Genomic DNA, 27603 nt, shown 5'->3' with positions numbered 1-27603 from the left:
TTAATTTACGCTTGCAATCTTATGTACACTTTTACAAATCTTACCCTGCCCATGCGATTCTTTATGGCATCATATTACCTTCATAGAGTTCCCTTTCGAAAGGGACTACATCAGGGGAAACACTCCACTATAGTATTACAGTTTTTTTCAATTGCTTAAGCACAATTTTGAAAACAGGGCCCGGTTTGTCAAAACACTACACACAATTAGCACAACCCTACACCAAAGTAGCACAACACTTCAGATCATTTGCAAAATGGAACACTTTTGTCAAAACTACACTTCATAAAAACAACATTTTGTTACCATACGAAACACACATTTCATATGACTTCAATCTTTTTGAACCAGTTACACACTGCTGTTGCTAATCTAAAACACTTTTAGCAAGTCTAATTCTCAGTGATTAGAGTACTGTAAATGAAGTACACAGAGAAAGTGTAACTATACAATAGTTCACCCAACACTACACAAGACCAATGCTGCAGTGCAGACTGAGGAAAATATCATTGATTTCTCTCCATATACCCAAATCAGTCAACATGTCAACATGGAGAATCACAACAAAACATGTCCCAGTTATCATGTTACTACAGTAGTGTGCATAACACTGTTAGCTCAGCAAACAACAGACAAACGTAAAATACTGTATCCAGTACAGGTTACAATTACAGTAAATAACAACAACAACAAACATAAAAAATAATCTGAAAAAATACCTGCTGCATTCTTATAGTGCTTAAACCTGATTGGTCTGTCTACAATTTAGCAATCATGTGTTTGTTTACCTGATGGCTGTGTTTAACAGATTGGCTCAGGTGTGGTAAATTGACAGTCAGTGCTTTGGAATTGCAAGGAAGTGACACCATGATATACTTCTGTGTCTGATGTATACAAGTGTGTTTAGTGTTTTGCAAATCACTGTGTGTAATGTTTTGCAAATAGTGTGAAGCTGACAATGTGCTTAGAGTTGTGCAAATCTAGCCCTGTGTTTTGCTCCTTGAGTGTAAGATTTTGCTAATTGTGGGAAAAGTTCAATTTTAGTGTGTAAGCAATCGTAAAAAAAACTGTAATGTAAGAATGAATTAATTTATTTTACATTAATCCTTTTTATTTTACATTACATTAATGATTTTCAGTTTTATGGTGGTAATTTTGACAAAATAGGCTCATAAAAAAAAATCGTATATGCAAAAGATATATCCTTTGATCAATTTGAAATCTGTGAACTCTTATTAGGGCCACTATGTCCACATTCTTGTAAAATGAGACAAGTAGCAATATCCATGTTGCTCAGCGGGGGGAGGCAATGAGCTCATAGAATCGAGGCATGTTGACAAAGCTGCTGAGTTCAGGACTGGGGTCTATGCCATCTGGACCCTGTGGACTACTGAAGCTGAACTTCTGAAGCAGAGACACGATGAACAGAAAGAGCTCCATACGAGCCAGAGACTCACCCACACAAGAGCGTTTACCTGAAGAGATGCAAGACCAAATAAAATTATTCATATTATTTATGATATAAGTTTTAGTATCACAATTTGGAGCTTAAAATTTGAAGCTATTCTCTGATTATATAGGTCTGTTTAAAACTTGATTTAAAAGGTGGAAAATAAATTGATGCAAGGTTATTCATGCTGTGAGTGAGTATGTGGCCCTGGTGAACCCATAGTTTGTGGGGAAAATATATAATTGTTTGGTCCCCATGAGGAAATAAGCTTATAAATAATACAGGATGATGTTTTTTGAAAATATAAAAATGCAGAAAGTTTTGTGTGATGGGCAGGTTTAGGGGTAGAGTTAGTGTTAGGGGAGAGAATATACTGTTTGGACAGTATAAAAACCATTCTGCTTTGGAGAGTCCCCACAAAGATTGTAAACCAAACGTGTGTGTGTGTGTGTGTGTGTGTGTGTGTGTTGTACTGAAATGTAGATAGGCTCAGTCCCATAACTCCAACTCATTTGCAAAGCTAGAAAGATAACTTTGATTAACTCTGGATTGACATGAGAGACTTTACAGAATTTACCTGCAGAAAAAGGGATAAAGGCTGGATTCTTTTTAAAGTTGCCATTGGCATCCAGAAAATGCTCCGGGTTAAATGTCCAAGGGGTTTCCCACTGTACCTCCTCCCTTAGGACAGAGTGCAGCATGGGAAGAATTACTGTGCCCTGGGGAAATAAAATAAATTCAAAATTACACAAAATATCCAGATTCAACACAATACACCAACTAGAGATTATTGGGAAATATTTTATGCATTTTCACAAATCTAGTAATTTCCAAGATAAGAGGAGATGACCATTGTATGTGTTCATTGTTACCTTTGGTATTACGTAACCTCTGAACATGATGTCATGCGTGGCATAATGGGGAAGATTTAGTGGGACAAGGTCCAAATACCGTTGTACTTCATGAATCACAGCATCAGTGAAAGGAAGGGACTTCCTGTCATCCATTGTAGGGATTCTGTTCTGTCCAATAACTCGATCAATCTCCCTCTGAATTTGCTCTAGATCAAATACACCAAATATTCATTGATTCAAATTATTATATATGATCAATAATTTAAAAAAAAAGACAGAAAGCAAATAATAAATATATCATAAGTACAGAATACTATCACAGTTACACCGTTTCTACACCAGATGAGAGCGGTGCAACAAAAACAAATAGAACCCATTATAATCAGTGATGCTGTCTACACTGGATGCGATGCATCACAACAAATTCCCCACGGTAAATTGATGCCCCGTTATATTTCTAACGTAATTTAAGTGCTCACGCTACTTCTGATATGAAGAACAAATGGATTTTCAATGGTCACGTTGTCACGTCCGGGATTGGACAGCTCTAGCTGTTTTGACGTGACAATGATCGAGTGCGGTGTTTACACACATTGTTAGGTAAAAAATGTATTTCTTGTATTAGTACTGACCCATGTAAAGCTAAAATCACACAACAAATGCAAGCCTTTTTCTCTGATATTTTAGACAAGAAGTGGAATCATGTAAATGGTAAATGGACTGCATTTATATAGCGCTTTCACAGACCCAATGGCCACCAAAACGCATTACATATTATTCCCTTACATTCACCCATTCACTCACTCATTCATACACCGACGGCGGTGTCAGCCATGCAAGGCGCCATCCAGCTCGTCGGGAGCAGCTGGGGTTAGGTGTCTTGCTCGTGGACACCTTGACACTTGGTCAGGTGGAACCGGGGATAGAACCACGTTCTATCCCCGTTTCAGTTTGTAGACAACCTACATGATCCACTGAGCCACTGCCGCCCCTATGTAGGCCTACTTATATTTTTATTATGTATTGATAATGTTAATGTTTTTTTCTCTCTACTTTTTTCTGACGTTCTGTCAAGGGTCTACAGATGAAAAATAGCCTTTTGGCCAAATTCTGGCACATTTACAGCCACGTTTATTAATGTGCACTGCCCTTGTCAACAAATAAACTTAAACTTAAGTCCAACACTCTTGTAGTATGCATATCTGTGAGAAATGATGATACAATATATTTCAGACTTGTTTAAACTTGTTTGAAATCTGGTGGATTATTCTTTGTGTGTGTGTACTGTACTGACAGTAGCAATGCATAACAGTGAAACTATGAGACTTTGATAGTGAAAGAGTGCATAAGAAAACAAGACATTGGGAAGTGGTAGCAAATAAAAATATATAATACATACATCTGTCTTAGTAAACTGTCTTATCTATATTTTTGTGTTGTGTGTGCGCCAACACAACACAAAATTAGACCGTGTGTCTTTTAGTGAGTAGAACAGTGATTCTCAGTCTTGTATTGTGTACTTAACAGCAAGGAGGGCAATTAGGGATGTCTTACGAACATACCCTGTATGTGGGGGTGTTTGATCATCATCATCAGGGCGTATCTGATAGTTGTGCTTGTGGTCTCTGTACCAGCTATAAACAGATTAATAACAGTCGCCCACATGTTATCCTTGTGGAATTCTGTGTCAGGATTGTGTTTCTCCTGCCGTACCACACAAAGAAACAGAACAGGAATTGCATACATTGTCTGAGTAAATGCTGAACAATGTGTATATAGAAGAGATAAGAGAAAAGAAAAGAAACAACCTTTCTGTACCTGTTTGAGTCTGATGAGGAAGCAGTCAATAAAGTCCTTCGGGTCACTGAAGTCCAAATTCTGCTCATGCTCCTTGATTTTTGTCATAATGAAGGCTTTGATGTCATCTACCTCTCTAAACATGGTATGATGACTACCAGGCAATAACTGCATTAGTTTAGGGAAGATGTTGTACAGCTGTTGGGGTTGAGAAAATAGTTAAGAAGACATTCACACAGTACATGGCCTTTGCATACAAAAACAGAATGCCCACTTTTGAAACTTCTGCTTACCTGGCCCCAAGGGCTGCTGACAAAGCGCACAAGTCTGGAGATGATCTGGAGCAAGTGCAGGAAGCTTTTGTCATCATAATCAAAGCGTTGCCCAAACACCAGGGAACAGATCACGTTGGACACAGCCCGGCTCAGGAAGAAGGTTGGGTCAACTGGTGTCGCTAAAGGAGAAAAACTTTTTAGCATACAACTCTCACAGCTGTGAGTGCAGAACACTCAATGTATACCACTGCACTTGTACTGAACTCATAGGATGCAAATGTCAAATGCTCTCTTTCCTCACATTTGGTTTCTTCAAAACTGTTCAGCAAATGTAGTTTCTCATCTTGAATCCACTGTTCCATTCGTTTGCGTCCCATTCCAAAATCCCTCAGTGTGGTGAGAGTGAACCGCCTCAGTTGAAGCCAACGATCTCCATTACTGATAGTCAAACCTACAAACATTTGAGATAGATTGAAATCTAGACTAAACAACATTAAACTGACAACATCTGTCTTTGACAACAATGAACAATAATCTCACCGTAGCCTCTCAGAATTGTGTGCAGAAAGGGAATGGGGGCTCGGTCTTTGAAGTCATCTGCCTGGTCCACTAGAGCCTCTTTCACTGTATCATAACCGACCAGAACCACCACTCTTTGAGGCCCGAGGTACACCGTCATCACAGGCCCATAGGTTTTACTCCACTGTTGAGAGAATAGAATTTACTGTTACACACCAGTGCAAACTTATCAGGTGTTTCTGAGTATTTCATACTATATGTAATTTGCTAAACTAAAACCAATGTTTCACAAACAACAATTAATCTCTCTATGCCAGTTTTATTCACCAAAGGCAACTGCATTGATGCACTGGTAAAACATCTGCACAATATATTCAAATGCAATGCCTTACAATACCCTGCAATTCAAGTGCTCATATTTGAAGCATAACATTCAGAAGTGCATGATCCTGCTTACCTTCATAAAGCTTTTAAAGGGTGCACGCTTGTCCATTATTGGCAAGTTTCCCATCAGTGGCAGTGCCAGCGGCCCAGGGGGCAAAGAACCCTTATGAAAAGAAAATATATTTCCCCAATATATGAATGATCAATATATTAATTGGTTTAACAGTATATTTGAAAATATACAGAATAATATATTGTTAAAATATTACAATATATTGAATAATATATAAGGAATTGCCGCTTTTTATATATTGAAACATATGTGACAATATATTTACTAATATATCATAATGTATGTAATTTTATATTCAGTAATACACCTCATAATATATAGATGTATATGTGATTAGATATGGTACTGCATGTGCAGATATACAGGTCCTTCTCAAAAAATTAGCATATTGTGATAAAGTTCATTATTTTCCATAATGTAATGATAAAAATTAAACTTTCATAAATTTTTGGATTCATTGCACACCAACTGAAATATTTCAGATCTTTTATTGTTTTAATACTGATGATTTTGGCATACAGCTCATGAAAACCCAAAATTCCTGTCTCAAAAAATTAGCATATTTCATCCGACCAATAAAAGAAGTGTTTTTAATACAAAAAAAAAAGTCAACCTTCAAATAATTATGTTCAGTTATGCACTCAATAGTCAATACTTGGTCGGGAATCCTTTTGCAGAAATGACTGCTTCAATGCGGCATGGCATGGAGGCAATCAGCCTGTGGCACTGCTGAGGTGTTATGGAGGCCCAGGATGCTTCGATAGCGGCCTTAAGCTCATACAGAGTGTTGGGTCTTGCGTCTCTCAACTTTCTCTTCACAATATCCCACAGATTCTCTATAAGGGTTCAGGTCAGGAGAGTTGGCAGGCCAATTGAGCACAGTAATACCATGGTCAGTAAACCATTTACCAGTGGTTTTGGCACTGTGAGCAGGTGCCAGGTCGTGCTGAAAAATGAAATCTTCATCTCCATAAAGCTTTTCAGCAGATGGAAGCATGAAGTGCTCCAAAATCTCCTAATAGCTAGCTGCATTGACCCTGCCCTTGATAAAACACAGTGGACCAACACCAGCAGCTGACATGGCACCCCAGACCATCACTGACTGTGGGTACTTGACACTGGACTTCTATGGCGTTATTCCCCTGTCAAATGCCGAGAGCGCATTATTGTAGCGCGAAAGTACATTCATATAATGTGCGAGCGTGAATCTCTCTGCTCGCGCGCGGAATATGATGTGCCGAGCGCGAATCTCTCTGCTCACGCGCGGAATATGATGTGCCGAGCCCGAATCTCTCTGCGCACGCGCGGAATATAATGTGCCGAGTGCGAATCTCTCTGCTCGCGCGCGGGAACTGGGCACGCACTCTCAGATACACTTCTCTTGTAAGAATTCTCTCTCTGGGCTAAGTGGGCTCGCTCAGAGAATATGCCTGCACTTAAAACGTGTTCAGTGCAATCGCGAATCTCTCCTCTTCCCCAGCTAACAATTTTAGGTTATAAGAACGTTTTCATAACGTTCCCATTAAGTTATAAAAACTTTATTTCTGGATGTTCTAGGGAATTTCAAAACGTCCAGTTTTTTAGACGTTGTATTAACGTTATTTCTTGGTTATAAGAACGTTCAATTCTCCCGTTATATAAACGTTGGTTGTATTAACGTTATTTCCTGTTTATAATAACATTAGAACGTTCAATTCTCCCTTTATATAAACGTTGTATTAACGTTCTTGCTTGGTTATAAGAACGTTATTCAAACGTTCAATTCTCCCATTATATAAACGTTCTCTTAATGTTTTTCTAAGATAATGAAAAACGTTTCATTCAATAAAAAAACATTAAGAAAGGTTTTAATAATTATTAAAACCTTTCTTAATGTTTTTTTTATATAAGAAGGTAGCCTATATAATAGGCCTATATGAAGAACCTAAAACAAGAACTTTCAGATTTTAAAATTAAGACAAATTTTTTAAAAAAGACCCATGAATCATGTCTATAATATGTGTAATGTAGTCCACTGAAGTTGAGTTGAATTGAACCCAAGTATAGTTTATTCCAATAATCCGATTTGGGTTGAAGTGACAATATGAAATTAACATGAACAAACTTGGACTAAACATAGAATCACCAACAATGGTACAGGGAACAAAGCTAGACAAGAGACAATGGGAACACAAGGACAAGGATTATGACCAAAAACAACCAATGACATTCACAAGTTCAAAACACATTCAAAACCTACATAACATAATGGAATAGCAATTTCTGATTGGTTGTTGCCGTTTTGACAGCGTTTATGCCAAGAGCAAAGAGAAAGAAATCGAAGAGAAGAGTAATTAGGCATGCGCGAACGCACGGGCACATACACGCTTACTTTAAGCGAAGAGGAGAGATTCGCGATTACACTGAACACGTTTTAAGTGCAGGCATATTCTCTGAGCTAGCCCAAAGAAAATTCTTACAAGAGCAGCGTGTATATGAGCAGAGAGATTCGTGTTGGCACATTATATTCCGCGCGCGAGCATTGAGATTCACGCTCTCGACATTTGACAGGGAAATAACGCCATAGACTTCAGGCATTTTGGCATTTCCTTCTCCCCAGTCTTCCTCCAGACTCTGGCACCTTGATTTCCGAATGACATGCAAAACTGAGCAACAGTCCAGTGCTGCTTCTCTGTAGTCCAGGTCAGGCGCTTCTGCCGCTGTTTCTGGTTCAAAAGTGGCTTGACCTGGGGAATGCGGCACCTGTAGCCCATTTCCTGCACACGCCTGTGCACGGTGGCTCTGGATGTTTCTACTCCAGACTCAGTCCACTGCTTCCGCAGGTCCCCCAAGGTCTGGAATCGGTCCTTCTCCACAATCTTCCTCAGGGTCCGGTCACCTCTTCTCGTTGAGCAGCGTTTTTTGCCACACTTTTTCCTTCCCACAGACTTCCCACTGAGGTGCCTTGATACAGCACTCTGGGAACAGCCTATTTGTTCAGAAATTTCTTTCTGTCTTACCCTCTTGCTTGAGGGTGTTAATGATGGCCTTCTGGACAGCAGTCAGGTCGGCAGTCTTACCCATGATTGCGGTTTTGAGTAATGAAACAGGCTGGGAGTTTTTAAAAGCCTCAGGAATCTTTTGCAGGTGTTTAGAGTTAATTAGTTGATTCAGATGATTAGGTTAATTGCTCGTTTAGAGACCCTTTTCATGATATGCAAATTTTTTGAGATAGGAATTTTGGGTTTTCATGAGCTGTATGCCAAAATCATCAGTATTAAAACAATAAAAGACCTGAAATATTTCAGGTGGTGTGCAATGAATCTAAAATATATGAAAGTTTAATTTTTATCATTACATTATGGAAAATAATGAACTTTATCACAATATGCTAATTTTTTGAGAAGGACCTGTATTTACTTAAGCAAGCATAAAGACATATATTGAGAAATGTTTAATGTACTATATTTCTTATATTTTATAATTATTTGAATTATAAATATTTCATATTTTTAAGCTGGTTAACAAAAGCACAAGCACACCTGCATGTACTAACATGTACTAGCATTTATTCAAGAGACTATCACTGTACTGAGGAGTGTGCTGTTAATTTTTTCAAAATATAGTCATTATAGTCTTAAGGGTGTTTGGCCAATTATCAACCGAACCACAAGTTCTACTCTTCAGCACAATGACCCCAAAAACTCCTATCATCAAAACCTTTCATTCCGTGTGTGTGTATATATGTGTGAACATACATTCACATTTATATTGGAACATGTATTGGTAATATATGTACACAATAAAGAATATAACTTTATGAATATTACATGTAATGCTATTTTTGTCTTCATTTATAAATAATTTAAATGTATTAATATATAGCCATACATGGTCAATGCATATATTGCAGTATATTAAAAAATCCGTAAGGGAAAGTCCACTCGCCTTTCTTTTCCATTTGACCAACACCAACACAGCCAAGACTAAAACCAACACCAATGAGCCAAAGAGTTCCATCCCTTTTCTCCAAAATGTTCCTTACAGTCCACTAGCCCAGTTTATATCTTTATATGTCCTTCTCTCAGTTTAGTGTTCTATACAAAGAAGGACAGAACAATAAGAGGTGGTTCCAGTATGAGTGGGACAGAGGTAAAGCATGTGATCAAAAACCTGCTTGTGCACTTTCATCAGAGTGCACCATAGATCTTTATCATTGGTTGCTTATGCTGTTTTTTTGTTTGTTTTTTATCTTATGTACACTGTAAAAAGTGAAGATGTGCAGTTGTTGCTTTAAGAAGGTATTTTGGGAACACTTTACAATAAGGTTCATTGGTTAGCATTAGCTAATGTATTAACTAACATGGACTAACCATGAGCAATATATGTGTTATTGTATTTATTAATATTTGTTAATGTTAGTTAATAAAAATAAAGCTGTTCATTGTTTGTTCATGTTAGTTCACAGTGCATTAACATGAACAACTATTAATAAATTCTGTAAAAGGGTTTATTCATTCATTATTAGTTTGCTAACTAATTTATTTCATTAATGTTAACTAATGAACCTTATTGTAAAGTGTTACCGGTATTTCCACCGGATTCTACCAATATTCTAATTTTGTCGTTTTAACCTACTTCAATCATTTTGATGTAACATATGTAGTGTTCTTGTAGCCTGGTCCCAACTGATAAGTCATGCTTTAATGTGATGTTCTAAGTAATATTGTCTATGGAATTAAGTGGTATTTAAAGGAATGGGTAATATTGGAATACTGCTATTGTGTCCATCTGAGAGTGAAACAAGCTGCTTATGATTGTCAACGTATAATTTTTGGTTTCTTTTCAATGTTTTGTTAATTCATATGGCTATTTTTGATGGGGTTTTTCATTTCACTGTGAAATTAAGCAGCATTACAGTTTTTCTCGATTGCTTAAACACATTTGCCCTCTCTGACATCACATTTTCAAAACAGTTAACACACTGTACATAAAACTGAAGCTCAATGGCCAAAATGATTCATTTTGTTAGCAAAATGCTCTAACACTCACAAAACATTAAAAACATGCAACATAAGCAAATATTTCCATCAAACACCACAACTTGTGGTCAAATTAATTTATTCTTTCAATCAATCATTAAACAATGGACAATAAAATACAGCCATCAATATGGAATATGAGACTTTACAAACTCAAAATGGATACTGTATATATTAGTGCTGCCGCACCATGCAAATTAGTCGACGGCAATTTTTTTAGTCGACGTGTCGTTTTACTATTGACCGCATATATATTTTTGGTCTCCCGTCTCAAACGGCTCACTGTAATTCACCTCCACACCAGTCTGTGCGCTGTGCGCGCCCTGCTGGTTAAGCTGCCATCCTCTTCCTTCCCCCTCCCCCACCTTCACTGCTTTGATATGAAAAATTGCGGAGGCAGGTGACGGTGCTTTCACACTGGGCTCGTTTGCTGCGGTCCGAGCCCGTGCGCGATTGTTCCCGGTGTTGTGCCGAATTTCGAACCCCGCCAAATTATTACCCCCCTAGCATTGGTAGGTTTAGGATTAGTTGTGGGGGAGGGGATAGGATTAGGGGCGGGGTTGGGATTAGGCAATCAGGTACTGACTTCAACGAGGGGGGTAATAATTTGGCAGGGGGGCGAAATTAGGCACAACACCGGCGCCCCCGCAGCGTTGGTCTGGTTTCACACTCAACTTAATTCTACCGAACCCTGGTGTGTTTGCGTGCATCTTACCCCATCGCAAACGTGCACGGCGCATGATAGAAAACAGAACGCGGGTCAATATATATATATATTTTTTTTTAAATTAACTCTGTGCTATTATGCGCAGCTGAGTGAACAACACAGGTGCGTGTGTCGCATAAGGTGGCCTTCTGCTGCTTGCAAACGGACTCTTTTGAGGAGACTCTTTTCCAAATTTGTTGCCCTGATTCCACACGCTAAGCGCGAATACACTGCAGACTTGCTCTCGCTCGTATCCAAGGTAAATCATCAACACTATCATCCCTTACATGTGTTTTATTTAACTAAATACATAATCAGCTAAAACACGCACCCGAGTCCGTGTTGCTTTCACATTCACTCGAACCGCGGCACGGGCCTGGCATGCACGCAAGTGTAAACGCGAGCGGCATAGCTGAATGCCTGCCTGCTTTCAGCGCGATTTATTATAAGGCAGAGCTAAGCGTAGTAGGCTAGTCCAGACTCTTTCAATTAAATTCCAATTTATTTGTATAGCGCTTTTCACAATACATATTGTTTCAAAGCAGCTTTACCTAAAATGCATGCATTGCATCTACTTTAGCCTACAATTCAGAGTGATGTTATCAGTTATGCATTTCAGAAATGTACATATAAAAATGTACAGTAAGCTAATGTATTACAGTTTTTTTGGATTGCTTAAGCACGATTTTCAAAACAGGGCCCGTGTTTTCAAAACACTACACACAATTAGCACAACCACACACCCAATTAGCAAAACACTACAGATCCGTTGCATAATTAAACACTCTTCTGTAAAAACTATACACTTCTGTTTAAAAACCACACTTTGTTACCATATGAAACACACGTTTCACATTACTATACTCTGTTTGCACGAGTTACACTCTGCTGTGATAAACCTAAAACACTTTTAGCACTTCTACTTCCCTTTGATTAGAGTAGGCTACCATCAACACAGTACAAATATAATGTAAATTCACCAAACACTACACAAGACCAATGTTGCAGACTGAAGAAACTATAAGTATACAATAGTACAGTAATTTCACAGGAAAAGGTAACAGAAGTGCTGATAGTGCATAGAATACAGTACTGTAAGCAGTTACTGAAACCGTGCAGATGTTTTTGATATGATGATATTTTTACAATACCTATTTTCCAGTCGAAATGTTCTTTTCACACTTGCCACTGTGTATCCACTTAGATTTGGCTGTACTCGCAGTCCAGCCTTCCTCAGCGTCAGGCCGTGGTTGACAACATGGTCAACCAGTGTTGCGCGGATCTCATTTGTCAGATTCGGTCCTCTTTGAGCACCTTCTTGTCTTCCTCTTCCTCTACCTCTACCTCCAGCATGCCCTCCATCTCTTCCTCTTCCTCTGTTGATTCCTCTTCCTCCTCCTCCTCCCCTCCCCTCCCCTCCCCTCCCCTCCCTCCTCCTCCTCCTCCTCCTCCCCCTCCCCTCCCCTCCCCTCCCTCCTCCTCCTCCTCCTCCCCCTCCCCTCCCCTCCCCTCCCTCCCTCCCTCCTCCTCCTCCTCCTCCTCCCCCCCTCCCTTCCCTCCTCCTCCTCCCCTCCCTCCTCCCCTCCCTCCTCCCCTCCCCTCTCCTCTCCTCCTCCTCCCCCTCCCCTCCCCTCTCCTCCTCCTCCTCCCCTCTCCTCCTCCTCCCCCACTCCTCCTCCTCCTCCCCCACTCCTCCTCCTCCTCCCCCCTCCTCCTCCCCTCCCCCTCCCCTCCCCCTCCTCCTCCTCCCCTCCCCCTCCCCCTCCTCCTCCTCCCCTCCCCCCCCCCTCCCCTCCCCTCCCCTCCCTCCTCCTCCTCCTCCTCCTCCCCCTCCCCTCCCCTCCCCTCCCTCCTCCTCCTCCTCCTCCCCCTCCCCTCCCCTCCCCTCCCTCCCTCCCTCCTCCTCCTCCTCCTCCTCCCCCCCTCCCTTCCCTCCTCCTCCTCCCCTCCCTCCCTCCTCCCCTCCCCTCTCCTCTCCTCCTCCTCCCCCTCCTCCCCTCCCCTCCCCTCTCCTCCTCCTCCTCCCCTCTCCTCCTCCTCCCCCACTCCTCCTCCTCCTCCCCCACTCCTCCTCCTCCTCCCCCCTCCTCCTCCCCTCCCCTCCCCCTCCTCCTCCTCCCCTCCCCCTCCTCCTCCTCCCCTCCCCCCCCCCCCCCCCCCCCCCTCCTCCTCCCCTGGGAAAGTGGCCAGGCTCGCGATCCTCAGGGTGCAGGACCCGCGTTTGCCGAGGCAGCGCGGAGAATGCATTCCTGTGGATCGCGAATAGGATCTCTTTACGGGGTTGGAGACGGGTCCGCGGATCTTATCTCCTCCCTTTCCACGAGGGATCCAGTGCTCTCTCGCCAGTCTCGGAAGCCCGTCCAGTGCTCTCTCGCCGGTCTCGGAAGCCCGCGCTGCGGTCTCTTCCGCCCGGGGAGAGAAAGCAATGCGTCAGTGCTCTACCTCCGAGGAGGTAGATGTGCTGGGCATTGAAAGTGACACAATCATGGAGGAAGTGGATTTGCCATCTCTTCCCCAGCGTATGAGAAATATACATAGCCTATATATTAGGGGTGGGAATCTTTGGTCACCTCACGATCCGATCCGATTCCGATTCTGGGAGTCACGATCCGATTCCAGAACGATTCTTTATCTACCTTTCCCCACCTCATTAATTCATTAGTTTACTTAAGTAGGCCTAATTAAGTACTTTTTAAAAAATAATTACATTTTTTTTTTTTTTATTAGTTAAGAATTTTAAACTAATATAACTAATATAACAAATAATAAAGAGGAGCATAGAAAAATATAACAAACAACAAACAAAAAGTGCTTTCAGTAGCCTATAGATTATCTGAACGTTTTCCATTCAAGAATTGTGAGTGATTTTTCTTCATCTTTACTGTTGTTTTTTACTATGACATCATAGACTGCGGGAGATCTATTAAGCTGCATTCACGCACGCATCTCTTTTGATATAAAAGAAGTAATGCGCTGTGTCCTGTCCGTTTAATCCCTTAAGACATAACTGGCTGTGTTTACGTTAATTTTGCACAAGTACATTAAACCACTACACGGAGTCGCACAGCCGCATGCGCGAGCAGTCTCACGACACAAACAAAGCGCGCGTCAGCATTTGAAATTGAAAGCAGCCTTCTGTTAGTGAGGTTCATATTTTAAATATATAAGTCCACTGCATTCCAAACCACATAAATGATGACTTCGTAGAGCATTTGTAAGGAAAATACCGACGGGCGAGACAGCACACTTCAAGTGTAACATCAAAGAAAGCGCACGTCTCTCACAGAATACGGGTGTTTCTAAAGCAAACTCAACGTCATCGCACATCTGGTTAAAAACTAAGCTCAGAATCGATTCTGGAATTCTCAGAATCGATCCAGAATCGTTGGAGAGAGAATCGCGATGCATCGATGGATCGATTTTTTCTCCCACCCCTACTATATATATATATATATATATATATATATAAATATAAAATATATATAATTATATATAAAATAAAGTGTATATATATAAAGAATGTATATATAAAAAAAATATATAATAATAAGCTGGTGGAGGTGTTTACTAAGGCTGTAGATAAATTAAATATTTAATGGCCAGCAGAAATAAGGGGGCACTCGTCCTTAAAATAAATTGAACGAGTTTCCTTCCCTCTATTTTTCCACCTCCATCACGGGGCCTTCCATTTTTCCCGATCTGCACAGCGAGCTGTCTAGATCATGGAAAAAGCCTTACTAATTTTTTAGCCCCACATTCATGTATATTCAGATATTTGGGGGTTAAGAGAGTATGGCTATGGGGCAATACCCCGGGTAGAACAGACACTTGCGAGCTATGTCTCCCGGTTCAGTATCGTCCCTGAAGGTGTCGGCTTCTCTCACTAAACCATTAAAGAAAACTATTTTTTAATCTAGTGGGAAAAGCATATATGGCAGTGGGTCTAGCATGAGCTTGCTTGCACACTATAGCAGTGCTGCAAGCATATCAGGCTGACCTGCTGTGGTATTTGGACAGAAGTGAGGGAGTTTGGCCCGATGGGGTTTGAGAACTCTGTCGGGCCTCAGATTTATCTCTCAGGGATGGCAGCCCTTGTGGTCACTGAGAGACACCTCTGGCTCAATTTGATGGGAATCATGGAGAAAGATACAAGATAATCTCTCCCTCGCTATGTCCAACCCCCTGGGGCTGCTGGGCGTGAGCAGCTCCAGCCGGCTAGTTTCTCATACACAACACAGCAGCCAAAGCCTTCAAAGCAGAAGCCGGATCCGAGGACCGTTCTTCATGCTGAGAAGGCTGCGGCTCAAAAGAAAAGCTCTGGCGCCACCGGCGTCAGACCGGTGAGGGCAGCCCCAACCGGGGTGGAATGGTGTACACCTCATTATACGGTGCCCTTTCCATCTCTGTGCCCTCAGGGGACCGTTCTGCCAACCCCGCCACCCTTGGTGCTTCGGGGCGCAGCGTTCTCCAGCGAGCTTCTGGCCCAGCGTCAACTCGACGTTGCGTCGGACTCGCGCCCTCTGAGGGGGGTTCGAAAACAGTCAGTTCGGGTGGTTCCTGCCAGTATGTTTCAGGTCCCCGAACTGGCTGTCTTTATTACACCAGAGGCCAGCCTCGAGGGGCTGGTTCCCTTGGTAGATTTTCTGGCAGTGCGGAAGCTACTGCCAAATTTATCTCTATGGGTAATGGTAATCTCTCTGGTAATGGAGCAAGGGGTAAAGGCCCTGTTAGCAAAGAAAGCTATAGAGCAGGTGTACTCACCCGACATTGCGTCGGGTCTTTACAGTCGTTATCTCATTGTTCCAAAAAAGGATGGAGAGCTGCGTCACATACTAGATCTTCGTCTGTTGGAGTGTTTGGTGCTGGAACTCAAGTCCAAGATGCTGACACTCAAACAGATCGTGACTCAAATCAGATCCGAGGACTGGTTTGTCACGATAGATCTAAAAGACGTATACTTCCATATCTCCATCCTCCCTCAGCACAGGAGGTTCCTGAGGTTTTCTTTGGGGCAAAGAACACCAGTATCAGGCACTTCCTTTCGGTCTAGCTCTATCACCCCGCACATTCACGCAGTGTGTAGACGCAGCTCTGGCCCCGCCAGGCTGCAGTGTATACGCATTCTGAATTGCATAGATGACTGGCTGATTCTAGCGGAATCAGAACAGTTAGCGGTTCGGCACCGAGGTTTCGTTCTCGCTCATATGCAGATGTTGGGGTTGAGGCTCAATGCCAAGAAGAGTGTGCTTTCTCCAGTACAGAGAACCACTTTCCTTGGTGTGGTATGGGATTCAGTGACGATGCAGGCCACTCTGTCACCCGTTCGTGTAGCTGCTATCCTAACTGCCACAAAAGAGCTGAGGCTAGGCCAGTCACGCACTGTAAAACAGTTCGAGAGACTATTGGGTCTTGTGGCAGTAGCGTCCAACGGGATACCTTTTGACCTGCTGTACATGAGACCTTTGCAGTGGTGGCTCAGGACCAGAGGGTTCTCCCCGAGGGGAAACCCACTTCGTATGATCAAGATCACGCGGCGGTGCCTTCGTGCCTTGGTTATATGGAGGAAACACTGGTTCTTAACCCAGGGTCCGGTGTTGGGAGCTCTTTGCCATCGAGTTGCTATCTCGACAGATGCTTCCCTCACCGGCTGGGGAGCGGTATTGGAAGGCCGCTCAGCTCAGGGCTTGGGAGGAGTCATCATCTCGCTTGGCACATGAATTGCCTAGAGATGATGGTCGTCTTCAATGCGTTGAGACATCTCCTCCCAGACCTGAGGGGCCATCATGTGTTGTTCTGAAACAGTGACTGTTAGGCCTCAGGGCAGCAGCGTTCAATGTGATACCCTTTGACCTGCTGTACGTGAGACCTTTACAGTGGTGGCTCAGGACCAGAGGGTTCTCCCTGAGGGGAAACCCACTCCGTACGATCACGCGGCAGTATCCCCGCGCCTTGGTTATATGGAGGAAACTCTGGTTCTTGACCCACAGACAACACGTTGGTGGCCTATTATTTTGGTCCCTCAGGAAATTACGCTGTCTGAGGGCAGTGTATATTCCAGGGGGGCCAGAATATTGGAGCAGACACCCTGTCGAGGCAGGGGCTGAGGCCAGGGGACTCCACCCCGAGGCGGTGGAGCAATAATGGGAGTTTTATGGCCAGGCAGAAGTGGATTTGTTCTCGTCTCAGCATACGACGCACTGTCCACTCTGGTTATCCCTCACTCAACCAGTCCCCTCGGGGCTGGTTGCTATGGTGCAGACGTGGCTGAGGCTACGTCTGTACGCATTTCCCCCTGTTGCTCTGCTCCCAGGAGTTCTGGAGTGATTCCGCCAGGATGGAATAAGCCTATTTAGTAGCACCACCCTGGCCGAGCTGAATTTGGTTTACGGACCTAATTTTTCTCCTCGACGGACCTCCCTTGGAGGTCCCGATCAGGAGAGACCTTCTGTCTCAGGCAGGGGATGCAATATTGCACCCCCGGCAGGGGATTTGGAAACTGTGGGTTTGGCCTCTGAGGGGGCCCAACTCATAGAGAGTGGTCTCTCAACCGAGGTTGTTGAGACCATTCTAAGCTCCAGAGCTCCCGCTACGAGGAAACTATATTCACTATTTCGAGAGTTTTTCACTTCTTGGTGTTACCAGCGTCAGTGGGATCCGGTTAACTGTTCAGTAAACACAGTATTCGAGTTTCTGCAAGAACGCTTTGTATCAGGTCTATGTCCTTCCACGCTTAAGGTATACGTGGCGGCCATTGCGGCTTTCCACGCCCTGGTGGGTAGTACATTTTTGGGTCGAGACCCCCTGATCACTCGTTTCCTTCGTGGCACTTTGAGGCTGAGGCCTGCAACTTGCACTAGGGTGCTGGCTTGGGACCTTGCAATAAGTTCTAGAAGGCCTATCTGGGGCTCCCTTCGAGCCCTTAGATTTGGTCTCAGAGAAGTTCCTTTCTTTTAAGACTATTTTCTGCTAGCTATTTCGTCCCTATTAGAGTCAGATCTTCAGGCCCTTTCGGTCCCCACCTGCCTTGAGTGCACCGGGGATGGCCAAGGCATTCTTACCCGAAACATGGATATGTTCCAAAGGTGCCTACCATTATTCCGAGGCCTATTGTGCTGCAGGTTTCTGTCCTCCTTTTACATCTGCGGACCAGGAAAGGCTGAACCTCTTGTGTCCGGTGCGAGCACTGGATACTTATGTTCATCGGACATCTTCAATGAGGAAGTCCGACCAGTAATTTATTTGCTTTGGATCACCTAAGAAGGGTCTTCCTGCTTCTAAACAGACGGTTAGTAAGTGGATAGTTGAGGCTATTTCACTTGCATACGAGTACTCTGACCAGCCGTGTCCTTTGGTGGTCAGAGCTCACTCTACGAGGGGTATGGCGGCCTCTAAAGCCTTATTATTTGGAGTTTCTCTTCAAGACGTATGTGATGCGGCAGGCTGGTCCTCACCGCTCACATTCGTCAGGTTTTACAGTTTGGACCTGGATGCTGCCCCAGGTTCTCAGGTGCTTAGTGCTTAGTTCCAACAGACTAACACTCAGGTACTTGGAATTCTGGCGTTTTGGGTATTCTCGTTCCCAAAGCGTCGATGACGCATCGCGAGTTCCCTCGAAAGGGAACGTCTCAGGTTACGACTGTAACCATAGTTCCCTGAGAAAGGGAACGAGACGATGCGTCACCCTGCCATACTTCCTGCATCCCTGTGATCGGCTTGCTTCGACTTTTTGAAGCTAATGCCGCATTTCACCGGATGTGCTCTTATGACTTCCTGGTCATGACGTCACCCGCCCGTGACGCTCATTCTTTCCATTGGACTAGTTGACATTGATGCTCAGACGCATTCACGCTGGGGGCGTTCCCAAAGCGTCGATGACGCATCGTCTCGTTCCCTTTCTCAAGGAACTATGGTTACAGTCGTAACCTGAGACGATTTCTTTCCTCCAAAAAATAAAAATAAAATTCTCACTGACCCCAAACTTTTGAACGGTAGTGTATATATTACATAAATAAAAATGTTGAAGGTTACTTACTGTGACTGATAATCTACAACTGTCAGGTTGTGTGCAGGTTGCCGAAGGCGAGGACACGAGAATAGCAGTATAGTTGATTTATTTACAAACTTAACTTTCTGCAACATACAGGAACAAAACTCCAGGATTTCAGAAAACACAACCATTCATGGACGACGATCAACAAACACTGAGGGAGAACACAGGGCTTAAATGAACAGGGCCTAATGGGAAGATTAACTGAACACAGGTGAAGGGAATAGCTAATTAGACAGAGCGGGAAAACTAACAGGACTGAACCAAAAATCACAAAAGACGGGGGAAACAAGATCTCAAAACTGAACTAATAACAGGACTAAACCAAAAATCACAAAGACAGGGGAAACCAAGATCACAAAACAGAACTCAAACACATTGAAAACGTGACAGAACCTCCCCCTCCCCGAAGGCGCGTCCTCGCGTCATATAACATCCAAAGGGGTGGGAGGGTGGGCATCCTGGACTCCAGGACGGTCCAGGCGGAGCAGGCTGGTCAGGGGACCAGGGCGGAGCAGGCTGTGGGCGTGGCCACGGTGGAGCTGTCGGACCCTCGGGCGTCCAGGGCGGAGCTGTCGGACCCTCGGGCGTCCAGGTCGGAGCTGTCGGACCCTCGGGCGTCCAGGTCGGAGCTGTCGGACCCTCGGGCGTCCGTGGCGGTGAGGACCCTTCGGGCGTCCGTGGCGGTGAGGACCCTTCGGGCGGCCGTGGCGGTGAGGACCCTTCGGGCGGCCGTGGCGGTGAGGACCCTTCGGGCGGCCGTGGTGGTCTTTTTTTAGGCCTCCGTGGGTCTTTGGCCGGCCACGGCGAAGGCGTATAGCCCCCCCCAAAATTTTCTTGGGGAGAAGGACAGGCTCAGGATCGGGAACAGGCACCGGCCCAGGAACAGACACCGGCCCAGGAACAGACACCGGCCCAGGCTCAGCAGCCACTAGAACAATAACGGCCACAAACACAGAAACCGGCTCAGGAACGGGAACAGACACCGGCTCAGGAACAGGAACAGACTCCGGCTCAGGAACGGAAACAGACACCGGCTCAGGAACGGGAACAGACACCGGCTCAGGAACGGGAACAGACACCGCCTCAGGAACGGGAACAGACACCGGCTCAGGCTCAGTAGCCACTAGAACAGTAGCGGCCACAAGGACAGACACAAAAACAGAAACAAACATTGGCTCAGGAACATCAGACACTGGCTCCAGCTCAGGAACAGCAGACACCGGCTCCGGCTCAGGAACACCGGGTGGTGTTGGCGCAGTGGATAAGACACATGCCTTTGGTGTGAGAGACCCGGGTTCGAATCCACTGCGAGACACCAAAGTGTCCCTGAGCAAGACACTTAACCCCTAGTTGCTCCAGAGGCGTGCGACCTCTGACATATATAGCAATTGTAAGTCGCTTTGGATAAAAGCGTCAGCTAAATAAATAATGGGCGATGGGCTCAGGCTCTGGCGGGCAGGCGATGGGCTCAGGTGCTGGTGGGTAGGCGATGGGCTCAGGTTCTGGTGGGCTCGATCACCTCCTCTAATGTGACCGCCCCGGGTTCCCCTAAACCTAGCCAACCGAGTTCCCACGAACCGTTCACTCATCTTTGTATTTTTTACGGGTTGATCGTTCTGTCAGGTTGTGTGCAGGTTGCCGAAGACGAGGACACGAGAATAGCAGTATAGTTGATATTTACAAACTTAACTTTCTGCAACATACAGGAACAAAAGAACAAAACTCCAGGACTTCAGAAAACACAACCATTCATGGACAACGATCAACAAACACTGAGGGAGAACACAGGGCTTAAATGAACAGGGCCTAATGGGAAGATTAACTGAACACAGGTGAAGGGAATAGCTAATTAGACAGAGCGGGAAAACTAACAGGACTGAACCAAAATCACAAAAGACGGGGGAAACAAGATCTCAAAACTGAACTAATAACAGGACTAAACTGAAAATCACAAAGACAGGGGAAACCAAGATCACAAAACAGAACTCAAACACATTGAAAACGTGAGAACAACGGCTTGCAGGATTATGGAACAATGTCCTTTGAAATTAAAATAGTCCTTTGCGTTGTTTTGTGGAGCCGTTATCGGGATGTGCGATCCGTCGATGGCACCTGCACATTGAGGGGACCCCCATCTTCTCTCAAACCCTTCCCTGATGTCCAGGAGCCTCTGACCTGTGGGCAATTGAATGCATTTCTGCATGCAGGACACCAGCGCACTGCATACTTACCACACGCAGATGCATAGGAATGCAGTATCCCTTAGAATTTTTAAATCGTCCCTTAAAACATACTTTTTTAGGGTGGCTTTTATGTGATTCGTGTGCTTGCTGTGTTTGTTATTGTATCGGCCTTCTATTTTTATTGCTTGTTTGTTTTTACTGCCTAGACTGTTGTGTATCTTTCTAATTTCATTATTTTTATGTAAAGTGCTTTGAGAATGCTACTTTTAAAGGCACTATATAAAATAAAGTTTATTATTATTATTATACTGTAGAACGGCTCAGCCCAAAGAGGTGAGAGATTGTGTTATACCCACTGCCTGTAGCGAGATACCTTTCGAAAACTGGTTTGCCAGTCTTGCTCCGAAAAAGAAGCCTGTACTATATTTTCCCACCAGTGTTGACTCCGAGCTTTCATCCAGGTATCTCGCTGGTTTTTAAAGGTTAGTACTACCGACAGCGAAAATGCTGCACATAATAAGTGCTGCCTTTTGTTGCGTAAGCGTTGTAGCAAGTTTTTTTCATTTTCGTTTTGACTGCATTTGCAAACACAAATAGAGCAACATAACCGTGGCTGCCATTTCAGTTCAGCGGAAATGTATATTTGCATTTTTGCATTTGGAATTAGAAGATCTGATTCATATCCGTATAGCTGAGACGCATTCATGTGGCCAAGTGTAAATGGAACTGTTTGAACAAATCTGATAGCTATCCGAACTGAGAAAACGCATGAAGTGACCAGGTGCAAACAGCCCCTAAAAGACATAAGCTGTAACAAGTGTCAAGAGACCAACTAAAGCAAATACTGATCTCCATCATGGTGACTACAAACTTTATAATATTCAATAAAACTAAATATCTGTTAATTCTCAACAAGAACTTTTGTACATGTATGATAGAAATAATGTTAAACTGGTTTGTAAACTGTTTTCACAGTCAGTGTGGCTGGAAGTCAGTTGTAGTTCTTGTGTTTCTCTTTTTTCTGTTCTTGTTTTTCTGTCCTTCAATGATTCTGCTTATCAGGTGTTCATCGGTGTCTCAGTTCACTCACTTCTTTTCAGTCAAGTGGATTATATTAGTGAACTAATGTAGGGAATAGTGAATGAGGGTATAGGGTGTGATTTGGAACACAGCCTCTGAGTATCGACTTTGGGCGGTGCTAATTCACAGTATATTCCTGTAAGCTATTTTCTCGATAACGACAAATATAACCCAAAATGCATTCCTTTCTCCGGTATATTATTGTTTTAATGGAAAATGGTATGATACTGTCAGAATTTGGCCTTTTTTTACAGCAAGGGTTAACAGTGTAAGATCGTACCGGAGCCCGAGCCCAACAACATTATCCGTTCCAGTGGGCGTGTTGGTAGAATATCAGACCCTACTGCCAAGGCTGACGTGAGTGTGCTGAATTTGAACCCTTTTAGTGTGGTGTTTGCAAGAATAAACGCCATGCCTATTTAGTAGCCCAACTTCATGCCTGTTTTATCGCAGAGCAGCATGCCTGTTTCATCGCCCAGTACTGAGGTAGTATTGTCTGTGATGTTCCCACCCTGCCTCCCACTCAAACCTCCTCTACCCTCAACCAAGGAGGCAGTTCCTCAATTATCTGCCTGTTCCATGTTGGCCAAGGTGGCCACTTTTAAACTCTCTTTCTGCCCTGTATCGGCCAAGAAGGCTGTTTTGTAAACCCCTGCCTGTGCTACCCAGTTTTTGGCCCTGTCTTTGCTAGCTCCTTACTGCCCTTTGGCTCTGCCTGGGGCCTCCAGTTCACCAGCTATGCCCTGGAGTGTTGACCCTCTAGGTCCGCCTAGAACTCGTAACTCCAAGTCCGTAACTCCACCTTGGCCCGTTGACCAGTTGGCTCCACCTTGGTTACTCTCTCCCTCAGCTCCACCTGGGACCGTAGTCCCTACGGCTTCACCAGGCTTCCTCGTCCCTTGGTAAGTCGTTGCTCTGCTGCCGTCATGACCTTTCTGGGCATTATATGATGAACAAATTGAATTTAGGCTTTTTTGTAATCACATATAAACCTTAATCAGTGAACATAAACAGAAGCTCAACTGTACATACTTGAGAACAAACCTCATTGGTTCTTGCGGAAGCTCAAACGTGCTGTATGATAATCGAGAATTAACCTCATTGGTTCCTGCACGACAAGAATGCATGCTTGAGCTTCCGTTTACCATAACTGAGGTGTGCATTGATCAATGTTTATATGTGAATAAAAGCCTACATTAATTCTGTTCATCATATAAAGCAATCATGTCTCTTCAGACAATTTGGAATACACTGCTCGATTCAAATGGATTTATCTCTTTATGAACCTTTTTAAAAGCATCAAAGTGGTAGTTCCACGGACTGTCAATGGAGCTATACAGAAAACTCTCAGATTTCATTAAAACATCTTAATTTGTGTTCTTAAAATGAACGAAAGTCTTACGGGTTTGGAAAGACGAGATTTAGTAAATGACAGATTTTTCATTTTTGGGTGAACTAACCCTTGATTTTTTTTCATTTTATTTTTTATTAAAATTGACTTCATATTCATTTTTACGTAATTCAAAACAAATTGTTTGTGATATTTATTTTTCATATGATACATTTTTATTTGGTGATGTTATTGATGAAAAACAATCAGAATCTCAGCAATGTTACAGTAAATGTTAGGATAAATTGACAAATGTGCCCCCTTTGAAATTCCAAATGCCCTTTCTAGTAATTCATCCTGGTGTTGACTGCTGACTGCTGAGCTATTTATTAATGGAGAATTTGACAGACACCCAGGAGCAATATATAAGAATCAGAAACAGACTCCAGAAAAAAATACTTTCCCTCAATCTCTTCTCAACAACTCTCAAATAAACCTGTAGATTCTGAAATAAGAAGGATAACATTGCACACAGCATGCTGACACATTTTTCATTAATACCAATTTTTCAGTTTTCACTGTAACTATTTCTGGAAATGGTGTTTTTCTAAATTTGTTAAATTAAATAAAAGATCTAAACAAATTAGCCTATATACAAATACTTTCTGACCCAGCTTCAAAGAACTTGTAATTAGTATGATTATGGTCATATCCCCCCCTAAAAAATAAGATGCAATAACATGTTGTTCAGCGGGGGGAGGCAATGAGCTCATAGAATCGAGGCATGTTGGCAAAGCTGCTGAGTTCAGGACTGGGGTCTATGCCATCTGGACCCTGTGGACTACTGAAGCTGAACTTCTGAAGCAGAGACACGATGAACAGAAAGAGCTCCATACGAGCCAGAGACTCACCCACACAAGAGCGTTTACCTGCAGAGATAGAATGCAGAAGAGATGAACTAGTGACATGTCACAAAATCCTTTTTCTGACAGGCAGTTGTGCTAAAAAAAATGATAACTTGAAATACATTTTTTTTTTAATAAATAATTATTATCATCTATTTTTTTATATAAATATTTAGTTTTGCGTATAGAAAAGTGTTTAGCATATTGTGTATAGCGTCAGTCAGGCAGGCCACATCAGCTTCACCAGTTGATCAGTATCTGGTCTACTTAGAAATACAATGCCTCTGATATCGCTCCAATTTAAGTTACAATTTCAGTTATCCTTCAGCTGGTTTCATTGCATTGCTCAAGAAATGCTGTCTACAGTTTTGCGTGAGGCATTCGTTCGTGTGTGGATGTCTGTGACGGATTGACCGCACATTTAACATGGACTTGAGTTAAAAAATGCACACACACACACACACACACACACACACACACACACACGGAGACTGTTTAAAACGGAAACGTATTGCAAAATCTACTCTGTTTTTTCTGAATTAACGAGTTAATTATCTCAGAATTATGAGATAATTTTTCATGGAAAAAAGTTTTTGCTCTGTTTTTCTGAATTAATGACTTAATTATCTCAAAATTATGAGTAACTCATTAATTCATAAAAACAGAGTGAAAAAAAATTTTTTCAAGAAAAATGTATCTCATAATTCTGAGATAATTAACTCGTTAATTCAGAAAAACAGAGCAAAAACTTTTTTCCATGAAAAAATATCTCGTAATTCTGAGATAATTACCTCGTTAATTCAGAAAAACAGACATAAGAGTTTATTATGATTATCGATCAATCGATAATGAAATACCTGTTGTCTGTATTGTTTGTCCCATAATTTTAGAGGTCTGACGGGGAAACGGTGAAACGTTGGTTCCGCTAAGAATTGGAATCTAACACTTATTAATTGAGGATAGGTGTTTCAGGGACAACGCGGCCGATTTGCTTCTGTTATTTCCTGTTCGTTGTATTGTAAATGATATCAACTGTTGCATAAGAGAGTAGATTATCTATTTTGAACAGTGTGACAAAATGTTTCTTCTAGAATCTATATTTATGGGAAAATGTGTAAAGTGTTGTATGTGAGTTTGTCCCTCCCCACGGGGTAATGGTGCTGGCCGCCAGTATAAATGTGCTCGTCTGTTTTTAAAGAGTTAGTCTGTGTTGGTTGCTGCAGTGGAGAGTGTGGCCTGAGTGCTGCAGGTATTTTGTACGTTGTTGATTTGTCTTTTTTGGAGTTATTTTTGAGGAAGTTATTTTTGGGAAAATTTGCATTTGGCATTATTGTTTTTGAATCTAATTTGTTTTTGGATAATATTTTTCCCTTTTTTGTTTAATTTTCCATTAATGTTATATATTTGGGTTAGGATTTTTCATGATTTTGCACGTTTGAATAAATAGTAATTTATTATACTTCAAACTTTTAGTATTCACACATTTTTTTTGGTGCCCATTACTGGGTTCCTATTACAATGTCACATCTCACATCACACAATTGTTGAACAAGAATTAGCCATGTTGACTGAAGTAATTTTAAAAACAAGCAGCTTAAATTAGAGTTACTTCATATAAAGTTAAATTGCGTGAAGAAGCTCTGTGTACATCTGGAGCTATTCTATAGTGCTATAGGTCTGGGTTAAACATTATTTGACTCATGCTGGATTTTTAAGGACTGGTTATCAAAAGAACAACTTTGAATAGTGCCTTTTTTATATGAAAATTAAAAAGACATTTAACCATTTTCACAATATGTAATTTTATTTTTTAAATTAACAACTTTAAAACTTTTGTTTGATGTGAGATTGTAGACTGTCCAGAGTTTACCTGCAGAAAACGGGATAAAGGCTGGATTATTTTTAAAGTTGCCGTTGACATCCAGAAAGTGCTCTGGGTTAAATGTCCAAGGGGTTTCCCACTGTACCTCATCCCTTAGAACAGAGTGCAGCATGGGAATAATCACTGTATCCTGAAAGAATGAAAGCTTATTTAAAATACAACAATACTCAACAGCTATACAATAAAATAAACAGCTGAGTATTGTGTGGTTAATTGTTACCTTTGGAATTACATAACCTCTGAATGTGATGTCTTTCATGGCATAATGGGGAACATTTAGTGGGACAATATCCAGAAAACGTTGTACTTCATGAATCACAGCATCAGTAAAGGGGAGGGATTTCTTGTCTTCCATTGTAGGGACCCTGTTCCTTCCAATAACTCTGTCAATCTCCCTTTGCATTTGCCCTTAAGCAACACAATAAAAAACTTTTTTTGTAAAGATTCTCTTAATTGTGAAAAGTTCAATGCAATCAATGAAGAAAAAGATAAGTAATACAAAAGTAACGTATACATACAAAAAGTACACCAAGTGAGCAGGCTACCTCTCTGCAAAACAAATTTTTTTCTCTGCATTTTTATCAAGAATTATTTTGGAGGTTGTCTCACATAGGTGGACATTTGATTTAAAGCAGAGGTAGGCAGTCTGTGGGCTGAGAATTGTGGTTGGTCACTTTGTCAATATGACAGTCTTTTCCTTTCTAAGTGTCCAGTTCTTGACCACAATAAGCTGTGAAAAAGACCAGGGGCCAGTTGCAGCAACTATACGTAAGTTGTGGCATAAAGGGGCACTAAGTTATAATTTATGCACTTAACCCATTTAAGCCCACCGCCAACTAGTTGCCGCAGTGTTTAGTTGTCATTTTCATATTTTAAGAATTTTTTTAGATGTTATCCATGTTTTATTTCTCAATGACATGCAAGCAAACAACCTAATAAAGGATTTCAAGAAAAGAAAAAAAGGTATTCACGTCCTTCCTGTCACATGAGGCTGTCAACTTCCTACCCCTACTTCCAGGAAGCATGACGAAGGCAAACCCTCCCAAAGAAAGGTCATTTTCATGTTACTAATAAGTACTTTTTGTTGACATATA

At 42.4% G+C, this 27603-nt stretch overlaps 2 protein-coding genes across 3 annotated transcripts; both read right to left on the bottom strand.

The window, feature by feature from the left end:
- Nucleotides 1–1287: 1287 nt before the first annotated feature.
- On the bottom strand, nucleotides 1288–9351 carry LOC130097722 (cytochrome P450 2C31-like). 2 transcript variants are annotated; one of them, XM_056264661.1, is made up of 10 exons: nucleotides 9269–9351; nucleotides 5353–5440; nucleotides 4917–5079; nucleotides 4678–4827; nucleotides 4395–4555; nucleotides 4123–4299; nucleotides 3867–4008; nucleotides 2323–2510; nucleotides 2028–2169; nucleotides 1288–1475 (listed from the first exon to the last, which is right to left on the bottom strand). In XM_056264661.1, the coding sequence occupies exons 1-10, from the start codon at nucleotides 9349–9351 to the stop codon at nucleotides 1294–1296; spliced, it is 1476 nt and encodes a 491-aa protein (XP_056120636.1). In that variant the 3' UTR covers nucleotides 1288–1293. The 2 variants fall into 2 exon arrangements, with proteins under 2 accessions (XP_056120636.1, XP_056120637.1); XM_056264662.1 differs by having other exon boundaries at nucleotides 5353–5442; nucleotides 9280–9351.
- Nucleotides 9352–24448: 15097 nt separating this feature from the next.
- LOC130097663 (cytochrome P450 2F2-like) lies at nucleotides 24449–26951 on the bottom strand. Its single transcript, XM_056264607.1, has 3 exons — nucleotides 26730–26951; nucleotides 26498–26639; nucleotides 24449–24651 (listed from the first exon to the last, which is right to left on the bottom strand). The coding sequence occupies exons 1-3, from the start codon at nucleotides 26910–26912 to the stop codon at nucleotides 24470–24472; spliced, it is 507 nt and encodes a 168-aa protein (XP_056120582.1). The 5' UTR covers nucleotides 26913–26951; the 3' UTR covers nucleotides 24449–24469.
- Between the last annotated feature and the right edge of the window lie 652 nt (nucleotides 26952–27603).

This window comes from Rhinichthys klamathensis, unplaced genomic scaffold, assembly GCF_029890125.1.
Source record: "Rhinichthys klamathensis goyatoka isolate OS25496 unplaced genomic scaffold, OSU_Roscu_1.1 h1tg000223l_1, whole genome shotgun sequence".
NCBI lineage: Eukaryota > Metazoa > Chordata > Actinopteri > Cypriniformes > Leuciscidae > Rhinichthys > Rhinichthys klamathensis.
Note: the sequence above shows the minus strand (reverse complement) of the source record. Positions and strands in the feature narration are given on the sequence as shown.

What these genes read in the sequence shown, in the direction of transcription:
- LOC130097663 (XM_056264607.1), bottom strand. Translation starts at nt 26,912, where the DNA reads ATGCAAAGGGAGATTGACAGAGTTATTGGAAGGAACAGGGTCCCTACA. An exon ending in GAGGTTATGTAATTCCAAAG is followed by an intron (nt 26,640 to 26,729) that starts GTAACAATTAAC and finishes TCATTCTTTCAG; the next exon opens with GATACAGTGATTATTCCCAT. An exon ending in CTTTATCCCGTTTTCTGCAG is followed by an intron (nt 24,652 to 26,497) that starts GTAAACTCTGGA and finishes CTATCTCTGCAG; the next exon opens with GTAAACGCTCTTGTGTGGGT.
- LOC130097722 (XM_056264661.1), bottom strand. Translation starts at nt 9,351, where the DNA reads ATGGAACTCTTTGGCTCATTGGTGTTGGTTTTAGTCTTGGCTGTGTTG. An exon ending in CACAATTCTGAGAGGCTACG is followed by an intron (nt 4,828 to 4,916) that starts GTGAGATTATTG and finishes AAATGTTTGTAG; the next exon opens with GTTTGACTATCAGTAATGGA. An exon ending in TCAGCAGCCCTTGGGGCCAG is followed by an intron (nt 4,300 to 4,394) that starts GTAAGCAGAAGT and finishes CAACCCCAACAG; the next exon opens with CTGTACAACATCTTCCCTAA.